General features: G+C 50.0%; 1 protein-coding gene across 4 annotated transcripts in view; it reads left to right on the forward strand.

The window, feature by feature from the left end:
* DLG5 (discs large MAGUK scaffold protein 5) overlaps window positions 1–15,519 on the forward strand; it is a 136,136-nt gene extending 120,617 nt beyond the window's left edge. For 2 of the 4 annotated variants that reach the window (XM_031015233.3, XM_055353792.2), the window contains 5 exons: window positions 430–626; window positions 9,708–9,851; window positions 10,114–10,241; window positions 11,345–11,454; window positions 12,186–13,822. In XM_031015233.3, coding sequence (XP_030871093.2) covers window positions 430–626; window positions 9,708–9,851; window positions 10,114–10,241; window positions 11,345–11,454; window positions 12,186–12,486 — 880 coding nt within the window. In that variant the 3' untranslated portion in view covers window positions 12,487–13,822. Of the gene's footprint in view, window positions 1–429; window positions 627–9,707; window positions 9,852–10,113; window positions 10,242–11,344; window positions 11,455–12,185 lie in introns of all 4 variants that reach the window. The other 2 variants (XM_031015234.3, XM_031015232.3) reach the window with 2 other exon arrangements.
* The last annotated feature ends 384 nt before the right edge of the window (window positions 15,520–15,903 follow it).

Below are 15,903 nucleotides of genomic sequence, written 5' to 3' on the forward strand. Positions count from 1 at the left end.
CTCCCTGTCTGGACTTCTGTGTGGTTGGGATTGCATAGTGCGGCCTTTCATCTGGCTCCTGTCACTGAGCATGTTTTCGAGGCAGCCTGCATCCCTGCATCATTTCCCTTCTATGGCAGGAAGCGTAACTCTTCATGTCACCAATTGAAGGCTGTCCTAGCAGTTCCTTTTGACACCGAGCTGAATATGCTGTAGTAGAAAAAATCGCCTGCTCTGAGAGCTTGCCCTGGTGCTGGTGTTTGTGTCACCCCCGCAGCATGTACCGAGGGTTCCCAGGGGCGTGGGAGGAGATGTAGCCTTGAGACCTGCCAAGGAGTGTGGGGGGAGCCCAGTGTCTGGCCCACCTTTGCTTTTCTCACCAGGAAGGGCAGGAAGGGCAGGGCAGCAGGGTCTCGATGGCCCTGCCCAGCATTGTCCCCTGTGCCACAGGATGGACCAAGAATTCTCCAGGAGGCTCAGCATGTCTGAAGTCAAAGATGACAATAGCGCCACAAAGACGCTGTCAGCGGCTGCACGCCGGTCCTTTTTTCGGAGGAAACACAAGCACAAACGCAGCGGGTCCAAGGACGGGAAAGACCTGCTTGCCTTGGATGCCTTTTCCAGTGACTCCATTCCACTCTTTGAAGGCAAGTGGCTGAGCTCATTTTCCAGTGGGCTCTCCAGATGGGGCTTGCTGTGGATCCAGGAGCTCCACAACAGGGACTTAAACAAAAGAGAGTCTTACTTTGCTTTTGTGCACAAGTCTGAAGGTGTGTGTTCGGCTTGGTCGGGGGGTGCTGCCATCTTCAGAGCCACATCTATGGGGTGTGGCTTCCATCCTCCCAGTCACCGCCTGTCAATGCAGCTGCAGCCATCGTGTCCCTGTTTCAGGCAGCAGGAGGAAGGAAGGAGTGGTAAGGCAGAAGTGTGCCTCAGCTGAGCGTGCCTCTTTCAGCAGCTATCTGGAAGCCCTAACCTGTGACTTCAACTTACATCTCATTGTCCACTTGCATGTGCAAGAGAGGTCAAAAAGGCATGTTTTGGCCGGGCACAGTGGCTCACACGTTTAATCCCAGCACTTTGGGAGGCTGAGGTGGGTGGATCACCTGAGGTCAGGAGTTCAAGACCAGCCTGGCCAACATGGTGAAACCCTGTCTCTATTAAAAATACAAAAATTAGCCAGGTGTGGTGGCATGCACCTGTAATCCCAGCTACTTGGGAGGCTGAGGCAGGAGAATCGCTTGAACCCAGGAGGCGGAGGTGCAGTGAACCAAGATCACGCCACTGTACTCCAGCCTGGGTGACAGAGCAAGATCCTGTCTCAAAAAATAATTAAAACAAAAAGAAAAGGCATGTTTTAGCTGGGTGCATTGCTGGCCTCAGTAAGAGGTTCAGTTACTAAGGAAGAATGGAGGGATAGCTATTGGGTAGGCAAGAAGCAATCTCTGCTGAGTGCCTTGCTTGCCATTTGTTTTTAGGTTCTTACAGGCTGCTTGGTAGTGACCAAGAGCTGTCGGTTTCTGCAGAACTTCGGCATTTCTGGCCTCAGTCCTGTGTTCATTAACAAGTCTTGTATAATCCTTATGGAGCAAGATGCTAGTCCAGGGCTGGAGTTGAGTGATGGGAGATGTCAGACATCCCCTGGTAGACAGCCCTTGTGGAAAGGATGCATTTGTCCTTTAAAGCAAGAGGCCCTTAGGAATGTGGCTCCCAGGGCCCTGGTGTGTGTCTACTGTCTACTGTCCTAGAATGTGCCCTCCCTGGCAATCAGGTGTGGGGGGTGGCAGTGAGCAGCAGAGTGTAGGGCAGCTGGCTGTCTCCCTCCCTCTCTTCCCTTTTTACAATGAAGATCTTAGGCCTAGGGAGTTCAGTGGATCACACTGTAGTTCATGGCCCACTGTCACTATCAGCTGGGACAAGGGTTGGCAAACTATTGGCCATGGACCGAGTCTGGACTACTGCCTATTTTTAAATGGTCTGTGAGCTGAGCATGGGTTTTTATACTTCTTAAAATGTAAGATGTAAAAAAGTCTATTAGCCCTTTGCTGATAACAATTGCTTAATTTTGCCGTTTTGCCTTCAAAGCCTAAAATATTTACTATCTTGCCCCTTATAGGAAAAGTTTAGGCCAGGCATGGTGGCGCATGCCTGTAATCCCAGCACTTTGGGAAGCCGAGGTGGGTGGATCACTTGAGGCAGGGAGTTCAAGACCAGCCTGGCCAACATGGTGAAACCCCATCTCTACTAAAAAATACAAAAATTAGCCTGGTGTGGTGGCTCATGCCTGTAGTTCCAGCTACCGAAGAGGCTGAGGCAGGAAGATTGCTTCAGCCTGGGAGGTCAAGAGCTGCAGTGAACTGTGATCACGCCACTGCACTCTAGCCCAGGCAACAGAGTGAGACCCTGTCTCAAAAAAAAAAAAAAAAAAAAAAAAAAATTGCCAAACTGTTACTCAAGGCAAGGTTTCTCTCTTATTTTGCTTTTTGGTTTTTTTCCTTCACTCTTTGGCCTCCACTCTTGTGCCCTCTGCTCCTTTCTCCGTAGGTGCCATCTCCATTATGTTTGGCATTTGTCCGGTGGTGCTAGTGTCTTTGAAAAATAGCCCTTTGTGTGTTCTTCCTTTTAGCTCTTCAGGTGTTTTTCAGTATATATCTTGAAGTTGTCGTTAGATACATACACCTTTTGCATTGTTACACCTTCCTGGTAAATTAACCTTTTTATTGTTATAAAATGCCCTTCTTGATCTCCAGGAATGTTTCTTGCTGAAAGTCTATTTTATGTGATATTTTTATTGACATTACCAGTTTTCTTTTGGTTATCTTTGGCACAGTTTATCTTTTTCTTTTACTTCAAACTTTTCTGTCACTTTATATTTAAATATCCCTTATAAGCAGCATGTGGGACTTTTTAAATCCACTGTGGCAATCTGTCTTTTTAAAAATTTTATCCAAGTGTAACATACATACAGCAATGCACACATTCATTTACAGAAAAGTGAACAGTGTGAGGAATTTCCACAATCTGAACACCCCTGAGGCAGTCTTGATTGTTTCATCAAGAGTATTTACCTCATTACATAAAGTAGACATTTCCCATCTTACTGTTTGTTTTCTATTCATTCTACCTCATTTATGTTTGTCCCTTCTTTCTTGCTTTTTAAAAATGAATCATGTGTTTTGTTTTATTCTGCCCCTATATCATCTACTGTTATCCTCTCACATCTACTAGTGTTTAGTTTTTTCTATTTTATTCTTTTGGGGGTTAAAATAGATCTCACAGTGTGCACCTTTGACTTACTGCTAAGAGAAATCATTGCTTTGACCACTTCCCTGATAATTCTAAGACATCAAACCACTAACTCCATTTATCTCTTTTCTAACTTTGATACTATTCTCATTTTATTTTATTATTATTTTATTTTTTGAGGCAGAATCTCGCTCTGTCGCCCAGGCCGGAGTGCAGTGGTACGATCTCGGCTCACTGCAACCTCCGCCTCCCAGGTTCAAGCGATTTTCCTGCCTCAGCCTGCCGAGTAGCTGGGATTATGGGTGCCTGTCACCACATCTGGCTAATTTTTGTATTTTTAGTAAAGACGGGGTTTCACCATGTTGGCCAGGCTGGTCTTGAAACTCCTGACCTCAAGTGAGCCGCCTGCCTTAGCCTCCCAAAGTGCAAGGCACTGCGCCCGGGATTACAGGAGCAAGGCACTGTGCCCGGCCATACTTTTCTCATTTTAATTCTACAGATACTTTAACTCTGACTCAGTCTGTCCATTTGCACATCAGTTATTCATCGGTTTTTGCCTTTTACATTTCCATTGCTCTTTATTCCTTCCTGCAGTTTTGTGCTTCTGATTTTGTTTTCTTTCTGCTAAACAACTTGCAGAAATGTTTTTCTTGTAGTGCAGTTTTTTGGTGACACATCCTGTCAGTGTTTGTGTCTGAAAATGTCCATTTTAATATCGTTTTTGGAGATTCTCACTGGATATAGAATTGTAGATTGGTGGATGTTTTACTTGGGTGCTTTAAAGATATCATTCCTGGTCCCTGACTCTCTTTGTGTAGTAGTTTCCTGTGGCCGCTGTACCCAATTACCACAGACTGTGTGGCTTCAAACACACAGGTTTATCCTCCCACAGTTCTGGAGGCCAGAAGTCCACACTCAGGACCACTGGGTCAGTCAAATTGTTGGCCAACCTTCACTCCCTCGGGGCTTGAGGAGAGAGCCTGTTCCTTGCCCCTCCCAGCTTCTGGTGGCTGCTGCCAAGCCTTTGTTGTGGCCACATCACTGTCATCTTCAAATCTCATCTGCTCCATCTTCACGTCACCTCGTCCTCCACGTGGGTCTCTCTCTCAACTCCCTCTGCCTCTCAGAGGACCCGTGGGGTTTTATTTAGGACCCACCCAGATACTCCAGGAAAAGCCCTTCCTCCCAAGGCCTTTAACTGAATCATCGCTTCTTTTGTTGCATAAGGTGTAATGCTCATGGGATCTGGGGCTTAGGACATGAGTCAGTCTTTGGGGGACACTTGTCAGCCTGCCACACTCATTGCTGGTGAGAAGTCATCTTTCCAGGCTCAGTGCTGAAGGCAGTGCCACCACCTGTCCACCACCGTGAGTGGGTAGGGTTTTCTCTGCCTTCCTTTCTCAGAAAGAAACTTCTTAATTTCTTACCATACCGTGCTTCCCCCATGTGGTTTTCTTTGTGTTTATCCTGCTCAGAAGGTACTTAGCACTTTTTACATCTGTAGTTTGGTGGTGTGGTCGGTTTTGGAGATTCCTGGCCGCAGTTTCTTTCATATTGCTTCTGTGCTGACCTCGCCTCTCCTCGGGGTTTTCGTTCTTCGACAATACCCTGTCTGTCTCCTGTCTTCTGGGCTCTTTTTCTCCTGTATTTTCCACTTCTTTCTTTCTCTCCATGATTCAGCCAGCCTGGTTGTTTTCTACTCTTTTTTCCTGTTCATTATTCCACTCTTCTGTTGCATCCGTTATGTTCTTACTTTCAGAAGTTGTATTTTATTTATCACTCTAGAGTTTCCACTTGGTTCTTTTTTACCAGGCTTTAATTCTCTGCTGAGACTTTCCCTCTTGTCATCTGTCCTCTTAAATACTTGAATCATATGTTTGTAAAGACTGCGTTTGGTAACTGTCATGTGTGGTCATCCCTGAGTCTCTTTCTGTGGTCTTTGTTTTTCTTGGTCCTGCCCCATGATATGCCTGGTTATTGTTTATTGAGATGTCAGAAGTTATGTTTAGGGGATTTTCGGGGCTCCGAGTGATGTTGCCAGCTTCCAGAGAGGGTCTGCCCTCTGCTCTGGAGATAGCCGCTGCTCGCAGATCACTTCGATCCAGCCACAGACTCAGCTGACCTCAGGCTGGGTTGCAGCTTTTGTGCAGCTGGTGGTTCACCTGACCCTAGGGGGTGGCCCACCAGTGGTCCCAGCCTGGGGTGTTCCCTAGGGCCGCTCTTCCCTAGGGAGCCTTGACTTCCAGTTTCTCACTCTTCAGCACTGGGAGGCCATGGAACACTGCTCAGTGTCTTAGTGACTTTCTTAGATGCTTAGCTTCTTGCTTTTCACAGCTTAAGAATTTGGCAAATGGCTTTAAGGGAAAACCTGTGATACCAGACTTAGTTCTTTGCCCTTCCCTTCCTCTGGAATCATGACCCACCAGGTCCTGGCAGCCCTGAACTCCGTTTTGATCTCACCTGCTTTGGAGATTTTCAGAAACTTTTCGTGGGTTCTCAGTCCTTAGCGGCCCTGTGCCTGGGTTCTCAGCCCTCAGCAGCGGCCCTGTGCCTGGGTTCTCAGCCCTCAGCAGCGGCCCAGTGCCTGGGTTCTCAGCCCCTCAGCAGCAGCCCTCTGCCTGGGTTCTCTGCCCCTCACTCTCACTTTAGAAGTCTCCAGTTGCTCTGAAGGGGGAAAGGCCTGCAGAATGTCAGCTTCTAATACTCCAGTTTCCTTCTCTCCAGGATCTTGGCATCTCAAATCCTGTCTTGTCTCTGCCACTCTACGATGCCTTCAAAAAGATATTTCTCATTTTTTACCCAGATTTTCTAGGTGTTCTCCAAGGGATGCTGCAAGCTGTTCCATTATACCTGGCAGTGGTAATCCCTGTGTAGTAGTTTAAAAGTTACCCCAGCTAATTCTAATGCACAGTGGGTTTTGAATTCCTGCTTTAGTTTATTGCTTCCAACTGCTGCATAGCATCCCTGGTACCCCCCACCCTGCTGATTGTGCACCCACCTGCAATGGTCTAAGTGGACTCAACTCTCCACCACCCAGAGGACACTGCATGTCTTTATGCCTGCTCTTTTGGGGGCTTGTGCGGGAGTGTCTCAGGAATATATGGAGGACTGGTTTTCCTTTTATCTTAGTCTGCTAGGGCTGCTGTAACCAAATACCACAGGCCGGGCATGGTAGCTCACACCTGTAATCCCAGCACTTTGGGAGGCTGAGGCAAGAGGATCGCTTGAGGCCAGGAGTTTGAGAACAGCCTGGGCAACATGGCAAGACTCCCATCTCTACAAAAACTTTAAAAAACTAATCAAGTGTGGTGGCGTGTGCCTGTAGTCCCGGCTACTCAGGAGGCTGAGGCTGGAGGATCACCTAAGCCCAGGAGTTCAGTGCTGCGATGAGCTATGATTGTGCCACTCCACTTCAGCCTGGCACCAAAGCAAGAGCATATCTCAAAAACAAAAACAAACCAAAAAAGCAATACCACAGACTAGGTGACTTAAATAACAAGAATTCATTTTCTCACAGTTCTTGAGGTTGGAAATCCGAGATCTGGGTGCCAGTGTGGTTGGTTCTGGTGAGGGCTGTCATCCTGCCTTGTACGCAGCTGCCTCCTTGCTGTGTCCTCACATGTTGGAGACAGAGAGATCTCTGGTGTCTCTTCCTCTTAAAAAGCCACAGTTCTATCAGATTAGGGCCTTGCTCTTCTGACCTCATTTAACTTACCTCCTAAAGACTCCGTCTCCAAAGGTAGTCACATTGGGGCTTAGGGCTTCAACATATAAATGTTGAGGGGACATAGTTCAGTCCACAGTACCTTTTAAAGAAAGCCATTGCAGTATGGTCTAAGGTTGGAACCCCCAGGACCATGCCTTTGCTCTGCCCTGATTAGCTGTGACCTTGGATAGGCTGTTTTTCTTCTCCAGTTGGAGTCAGTGACTCATAAGATGCTGTCTAGTCTTACAATTCTGTAATTGTGAGGACATCTGACAAAGAAGATTGTCAGGTAGGAAAAAGAATCTCCTAAATTGGTACCCCACAGTGTGGAATGTTAGTAATCATTAAGGGAGAATATGGTTTTTTTTAACCATTAACATTTTAATGTATTTCTTACCAGTTTTTTACTTAATACAACAAAGCTGGGATTACACTGCATTACACTGTTTTCATCCAGGTATTTCCACTATCATATTGTTAGCATCTTCTCATCTCAGTAATATTCTTCCAAACCATTCTTTTAAGCACTATATTGAATTCCACCCTACAGCGACTGTGCCATAATTTGAGAATATGATTCTTATACCAGTAAATGGAGGGAATGGTGACGTAGTGTCCATCAGCAGGGAAGTGGATAAGTCGATCCAGAATAAGTGTTAATGGGATGCCCAAAAGGAGCAGAGCGGCCCACGACGAAGCACCAGGGATGCCTCCCAGAAACACAGCCCCGGACAAGGAGCGAGTTATAAAGTATCCACAGACACACTTAAACAATATATATTCTAGGTTTTCTTTAGCATATAAAAATCAGTTTATAAGAAGAACTAGGATACACTTCCAGCTCATAATAGTGGTTACCTTCAAGGAGCCCATTGGGGACTGGGGTTGGGGAAGGGGTATCAGAGAGGAGTGCTGGCCTTATCCGTGAGGTTCAGATTTGTTACAGAGAGGATTTGTTTATGTAAACTCCTCTCGGAGGAAGTTCTTTGCCCGGTGACTCCTCCTCAGAGCCTTCACTCGGGACCACATGGGGTTCCAAGGTGGTGAATGTGACCACCAAACCCTCCTCCAGTTTTAAACAACAGAGCTGCTGGTCACCAGGTTAGGAAGTGCTGTGTAAAAGACTGTGTGGATGTATGTGGATAATGATCAGTTTTATTATTTTATTTATTTTTATTGAGATCTAGTCTTGCTCTGTTGCCCAGGCTGGAGTACAGTGGTGCAGTCTCGGCTCACTGCAACCTCCGCCTCCTGGGTTCAACTGATTGTTGTGCTTCAGCCTCCTGAGTAGCTGGGATTACAGGTGTGCGCCAGCACACCCGGCTAATTTTTGTATTTTTAGTAGAGACGGGGTCTTGCCTTATTGGCCAGGCTGGTCTCAAACTCTTGACCTCAAGCGATCCACCTGCCTCAGCCTCCCAAAGTGCTGGGATTACAGACGTGAGCCACCATGCCCAGCAGTGATCACTTCTAAAAAAACACACACACAGGGACAGGGCAAGAGGAGAGGAGAGACTTTACTTACTCCCCGAGTTTGCCCACAGGTTGGTCTTCATGGAGCCTGCTGCTGCAACTGGCACTGTGCTTGTGTTCTCCTGAGCCTTCTGCCTCCTGGTCCCCGTGCCTGCTCTGCAGTCACTCCTTGCTCTGCGTATGCATACAGATCCCTCCAGGCCAAGCCTCTCATGGACCCTTCCTCCCAAGCCTGCTGTCATCTTGTGCTCTGCCCTCCCCGTCACCTCCATACTCACCCTCTTGCCCTGCTCTTTCTGGAGACACCGTTCTCATCCCACTTCCCTCCTGGGCCTGCCCAAGTGGTCTTTTCACCCTGTCATCCAGCCGCAGTGTCTACTGAAGCCTGCCGCTCCTGGAATTGCCAGGCAGCTCTTGCGTGCTGTCTTGCTGTTCATGTGTTGCTCTGTTGTGACTCTAGTTAAAGTGTGCGCTTTTTAATGGCAGGAACTCTGTGTTCTATTCTTTATTATGTTTCTGAAATTCCAGCACAGTGACTTATACCAGGGAGACGCCAGGAAGATCTTGCTGGGTTTTAGACTGTGTCTCCCTGCAAGGACTTCATTCATTTGGTGCAAGGGGAGGTTTACTGCATGTATCAACTAGGATATTGGTTTGACTGCTTTTACTGAAACCAAATAACAGTGGCTTAAGCATAATGGGCAGTTTATTTCTCTGTCATGTACAAGTCTGAGCTGTGGTTGATGTGGGAGAGGCATTGCATTCTGAGGATCATCCAGGACCCAGGTCCCTTCCATCTTGTGCCTCTGCCATTTCTTAAGGGTTATCCTCAACTGCATGGCCAGAGCTGGCTCACAGCACTCACCCGTTCTAGCCGTGCAGATGGGGGAGGCCTCACCTGTCACTGGGCAGGTCTGGGTTACACTGACCACACCTTCCTGGGGAGTGGGAGCTTTACCTGCCAAACCCCAGAGGCTGCCTTGCCAGAGAGCAGAGGAGAATGGAGATGGGGCAGGGGAAGCAGGCGTCGACCCGCGAGGAAAAATCAGAGCAGAAGGAAGCCCTGGGATGAGTGGTTCAGACCAGCTGCCTCTGGTGTTCACAGAGGGCATGGGGGGTGCTCATGCTGGACTCCAGGGGTGACGATGCCTGGTTGCGCCTGGGACACGAGATTTTCAGTGCTGAAGCTGGGGGAGTCCCAGGCAAACCAGAGTGGGCAAGGTCAGGGAGCGGGGTTCCCCAGCCCCACTCAGGTCCTCTACTCCAAGCTGAGTCCGTGGCGCTGCTGCTCTCTCTCCCTCAGATTTGGTGAGCCTGGCCTATCAGCGGGTCCAGAAGGTGGACTGCACTGCTCTGAGGCCTGTCCTGATTCTGGGGCCTTTGCTGGACGTGGTGAAGGAGATGCTGGTGAATGAGGCTCCTGGCAAGTTCTGCAGATGTCCCCTTGGTAAGGGGCACGGGGCACCCTCTGTGCCTACTGGGCTCTTTTTCTCTATGTCCCTGTCCACCTGCCTGCCCAGCTGTGCACAGTGGGTGGCAGTACCGAGGGGCAGATTTCACAGTGTTCCAGAAGCCTCCTGACATGGGTCGGATTCATGCACGGCAGGACTGGGTTACTGACAGCTGCTGAGCAGTGTTCTTCCCCTGCTCCCTCTGCTGGGGCTCAGCAGGGCCTGGGGCTCCCTGATTCCTGTGTCTGTGCATTGCAGAGGTGATGAAGGCCTCCCAGCAGGCCATTGAGCGGGGTGTCAAAGATTGCCTGTTTGTCGACTATAAGCGGAGAAGCGGCCATTTCGATGTGACCACTGTGGCGTCAATAAAGGAGATCACAGAAAAGGTACCCAGGGCTTCAGTCTGAGGATTAGGCATCCAGTATTAGACCTCCTGTGCACAGGTCTAGGCCCCTGGTCCGTGATCCTCTGCCCCAGCGGCTCAGACCTTCAGTGAGCCCACCGTGTTGTGTTAGTCTGAGTTCACCTGTGCCTGGGCTTGCCCTCATGGCTGCTGTGTGTTTCTGCAAGCACATCCCTTGGTGGGGATGGAGGAGTTCCCCTGTGTATGGGCCACCCTGTCTCCCTCTCCGGCGGGTGGGGGGAGTCTCATCTCTGATGAGAGTATTGAGCTCTGCGGAAAGGCCTCTCGCAGGGCATTCCGGAACGGGGTCCCCAAATGCATGTGCCGAACAATTTCACATGCACCTTCTGGGGACAGGAACGTGCCTTCCCTCAGGGTCCCTGCCCCTAAAAGGGCTATGACTCTTGGTGCCTTCGAACATCCTAGGCAGCACGAGGGCGGGGACGTCTGTGGGGAGTGCTGGCGGGGCAAACACTCGGAGTCCAAGGACACAGCCGCTCCTTGGGCTCCATTTCTCCAGGCTGCTCAGCTCGCTTGCTGGGCTTTGCTTTCCTTCTCTGTTAGATGAAGGTGTTGGCTTCTCACTGCTGAAAGTGGGCAAACTCTAGTTGGGGGAATGCCCCGGTGGAGCATCTGGGGGTCGGGAGTGCACGGGCCTGCACTCCACCTGGAGGCCGGGGACGACAGACATGACAGACATACTTCAGTCTCAGCCACACAAAGGCTCACCAGACTCTGGCTCTTCATTTGCTCAGTCTGGCAAAAATAAGGCTTCAGAGGCCAGGGTGGGGCAGGGCTTTCAGAAGGTCCCTGTATGTGGGCAAAGGTGGGAAAGGAAGTTTGGAGTTGAGCTGGCCAGCACCCCCAGCCCCCTAAGCCCTGGCTCCCAGCCTTGGCCTTCCTCACAGCAAGAGGGGTTTGTTGGGAGTTTCGTGGGTATGGTTTCCCCACGGTGCACTGTGTGGTTTTACTGCCTTGTTTGTGGGTAGAGCCCTGTGAGGTGAGGTGGGTCCTGCTGGTGGCAGGACAGGGGGCTGGCTGCCCCTCACTGCCCGCCAGGGCTCACTCTGCACCCCCTCCCCCTAGAACCGACACTGCCTCCTGGACATTGCTCCGCACGCTATTGAGCGGCTCCACCACATGCACATCTACCCCATTGTCATCTTCATCCACTACAAGAGCGCCAAGCACATCAAGTAGGTAACTGGCCCCCTGGGCTCCGCTGGGGCCTTGTCACAGGTGGGGCTGGGAGCCCAAGTAGGGAGCAGGGTGTGTTGGGGTGGGGGGTTGAGGAATGAGAGATGGGCCTGTGGGTCTTGAAATAGGCAGTACGTGTAGAAAATGACCCTTCCCTCTCGGCCCTGTCCCCTACTCAGAGGTGGTGTCAGCCAAGCACAGCCCCTTCCTCGTGCCCCTCTGCCATTTGGGTGCTGCCGCTGTTTTTTGGGCATGGCCAGCTTGGTCTGCACAGCTCCCCTCTCTTGCCCCAGCCCCCTTTCCTCTCTACGTGCTGCTTAGGAGCAGGGGAGCCAGTGGCCTGGGCACAGTCCCACTCAGCCCCGAGCTGGCTCATGACTCAGGAGCCGTTGCCTTCGCTGAGCTTCGGCTCCTGTGCTGGTTGGGCCAAGGGCTCACCAAGGCCCTGCTGCATTTTGCCTTTCTGTGCTGCTGAGCTTCTGGGACCTGCGCTAGGGGCTGCTGGTGCATCTGTTCCAAGTGTGTGTGCTGGGGGGCCCTCCTTCCCCCATCTGCCCAGAGCTCCCCAAACAGCCTACAGGCTGTTGCTGTGCTTTATGTGGGGAGCACATGGGGCCTCCCTCCACAGCCTACCCCTGCCTTGATGGGGCCCCTGTTAGCCTGGACAGAGGAAGGAAAGAGGGCCTGGAGGAGGCTCAGTGCTCAGCCTGGTGTCTGGCTGTCCCCACAGGGAGCAGAGAGACCCCATCTACCTGAGGGACAAGGTGACTCAGAGGCATTCCAAAGAGCAGTTTGAGGCGGCGCAGAAGCTTGAGCAGGAGTACAGCAGGTACTTCACAGGTAGGTGTGCGTGGGCCTGGAGTGGGGAGCAGGCAGCAGGGAAGGAAGCAGAGGCTTCCCAAGGCTGTTTTCTTAGCCGTGGAGAAGCCCGCGCTTTCTACATGCTCCCAAGTGCTGTCATGAGCACGTTCCTGACAAGTCAGGTGTTCAGATTGCAGTCCCTGGCCAACGTCAGGATTCTTACAGGTTGAATGTTAAGCTCACTGATCTTGGCCTCAGGTCCTGCCTGGCTTGCCTGCTCATTTTCACACGTGCAGTGGTGGGTCTGTCTCATAGCACAGGTGCAGTTTAGTGCAGCCACAGTGTCCCCAGGCAGGGCGGGGACTGGAGCAGCCCCCAGTGTGCCAGCAGTGTGGGCAGCGGAGGCTAGGGGCCCATCTGTCCCTAGCACCCTCCAGGGCAGTCCCGTTTTGCAGCGGGATTTGGCAAACCCCCCTCCAAAAAAAAAAACAAAAAACAAAACAAAAAAAACAATGCTGTCCCCTTACCATCTCTGGTCTTCAAAGTGAAACAAACTCAGTGAAGTGTGGTTCTATTTTACCTTCTGGCCTTCAGCCTCTTTGGGAAAGTCTGTCATTTGCAGGGCATTAGCATTTGCAGTCACAGAGGATGGGACAGGGATTCTAACTGCATTGTGGAGAGTGTTGTGATCTAGTCCAGGGACCTGGGCTTGGTGCCCATGTGTGTGTAGGTATGTGCAGGTGTGCATGCCTCCATGTGTGTGTGTGTGTGTGTGTGTGTGTGTGTGTGAACTTTCATTTCCAATTCCTCACAGACTGGTATTTAGCCAAATACACTGACAATTCCTAGAGAGATGAAAATTTAAAACTCTAAGTCTTGCAAAAGGTAAGCTCTATTTTTTTCTTGTTAGATTCAACAGACATAAAATTACGACGTCCTGTTTCCATAGCAGTTTCTAGACACTCACTGTCAATTTCTGAGCATGCCTTGTTGCAGTAGGGGCTTGGTTTGTGTCCAGGTGCTGTTATGTGGAGCACACTGGAGTACCTCTGGCCTGGTGTCTATAGACCCCTTTGTCAAACTCCTGTAGTACAGGGCTGGCCCAAGTTGGCGTCATCATCTTGCTGTGACTCTCCTCTTGGCCATGAGCTATCTGGCTCCTTAAACTTGTCGTTTCCTGCAGAACCCTGCTAATGATTAGACCACCGCCGCATGTCCTCCAAACTTCCTTCTGATGCCCTGGGGTTCCCCCAACCATCGCAAACCCAACCCAGGGTGTTAACTGCAGTGGGGTGGGCAGTTTACATATGAGTGATCAACTCAAGAGGGGCAATTTTCTTTCCCAGTTTCTTGCTGGTGAAGGAGAGTCAGGTGGGGATGGAGCAGAGTGCCAAGGAGCACAAAGCAGACAGCCACACAGTAGAAAGAGTGCAAGCTGTACTGCCTTACCTCAAACCTGGGGTCTTACTCTGAGCTGAATGACGTGTCTGGGGGGCTCTTTTGCAGGGGTCATCCAGGGAGGAGCCCTGTCAAGCATTTGCACTCAGATCTTGGCAATGGTCAATCAAGAACAAAATAAAGTCCTGTGGATTCCAGCCTGCCCGCTCTAGGAGAATGCTGTGCTGTGGATGACTGCAGCTGGCCGCCTGAGGGGACGCCAGGCTCAGCTCTTTTCTAGCGACTGAAAGTAGAAGTCTGTCCGTCTATGAACATGCAGGGGAAGGATCCGGAACCAGGACCCAGAAGCACCTCCTTTGTAGACAGAGGGCCATGGCTGCGTGCGATCCAGGCCCAGGCCCACACACTCTGCCCGTGTCACACGTGTGCTTTAACACAAAACAGATAACACTAAAGACGGGTTCAGCACCCACCTTTCTTTAGCCAGCTGATCAGAGATGCTGCAAAGAGAACCTTTCGGATCACTCGTTTACAAGCCTTTTCTAAGTATTTGGTGGTTTATGTTTACTTGAACGGCTCCATGTTGCCGGTGCCCAGCCCTTGTCCCCTCTGTCAACCCCCTGTCGCTTTGGTGTTGGTTTCGTTCCCGTCTTCAGCAAAACGACCTTGGAACCTCAATGGGGGCTGCTTTGCTTTGGGAGGTTCTTGTTGGTGGGACCAGAGCTTTGACAAACCTCCTACTCTTTGGTGGCACCTCTCCTGGAAGGACGTCACAACTCCAGGTGCTCAGACTGCCTGTGGCAGCAGAACCAGTGCCTTTGGCATTTTCCTCCCACACTGGGGAAGGTGACTTTGGCATTCTTACAAACTCGTCTCTCGGCCTTTCTCTCTTGCCTTCCACAGCCTCTCGTTTCTCCTCCATCTGTGCTTATTACTTGAGCACTGTGTCTGCTCCGTGAGAGCTGCGTGGGCAGGGCTGCAGTGGGGTCCAGGTGGTGTTCAGCTGTGCTGATGCCTGCCATTGGGTCCTCCTTAGGCTCTGTAAGTCGTGACAGCCTTCATCAGTGCAATGTTTGCAGGGTAATTCTTAAACTTTTTAGAGGGTGGCAGGTACATCAGTTCTTTTTGATATGAAAACATTCATGTTTCAGACATTGAATTGAGAGCTTTTAGGGGAAACATAATGGTTATTGTCACTATCAACAGTCTAAAAAGAAAAACTGAGGTCTTTTTAATCTTGATTACAGCACTCACGGCATGCACCCTACTCAATGTGGGTGTCTTTGTTTGGGGGCTTTTTTTTTTTTTTTTTGCACTTCTGAGGCTAGATATGTCTGGCTGAAGATTTGATGTGGTTCCTCCTTAAGCTGTGCGTCCTGTTAATAATAGGTACTGTACTGGGCTCTGTGTAAGTGTCATTGGGGTAGGACCTATATTTTAATACTGTTCCTAACATTTCATTTTACTAGCGAGAAATCTTTGATTTCATTTTATTCTTTGTAATTCTAGACACTAGATTGTAGTTTAGCCATAACTGATGTTTTTTAAAAAGGGATATATTTTCTTGCACAGTTGTTCAAAAAAGAGACAAGTTTCAGTCCTCAATGCTGTCCTTTGTTTTACAGGTACAAGTTTTCTAGCTCAGACAAACTATGAAAAACTGTAGACTATTCTCGAGGTATTAACTCGCAGACCCTCTGGGGGTAGGGGTTGTTTTCTAAGTTACAGGCAGAGTGGGACTGAGATGGTACAGTGTGCACAGACAGGTACTGAGCTGACAGACTGGGATTTTCTGTACTAAAATGTTACTTTGTATCAAAAGTTAAACAGGCTTTAGTACAACAAATAAAGGTCAATTTCTGTAAGGCTGTGTTTGAAGATGCGAGTTTTTAATCTCTTCCTAGTCAGTCAGCTTTCCTGTATTTCTAAACCTGAGACAGCTTCTCCTCTGTAGCGCGTAGCTGGAGTTGGCTGATGTGTAGGTTCTTTCTGTCTCACATGACAATTTGCAGTCCCTGCTACCCGCTGCATCAGCCTCTCTCTCACTCCTTCCTGCCCTTCCCTGCCACCCATCTGTCCAGTGTGGCATGAGCTGGTGACTGCAGCCAGGCTGCCCATCTGTGTGAGACCCAGATTCTGCCCTCTGGCCCTCACATTCAATTCTGCAGGCTTGGGAAAAGCAAAAGGGAGTGAGCTGAGTGCTCTGGGCAGTATTCTCAGTCAGGGCCCTGTCTGGGGCCCTTGGCTGG

Source organism: Gorilla gorilla, chromosome 8, assembly GCF_029281585.2.
Source record: "Gorilla gorilla gorilla isolate KB3781 chromosome 8, NHGRI_mGorGor1-v2.1_pri, whole genome shotgun sequence".
NCBI lineage: Eukaryota > Metazoa > Chordata > Mammalia > Primates > Hominidae > Gorilla > Gorilla gorilla.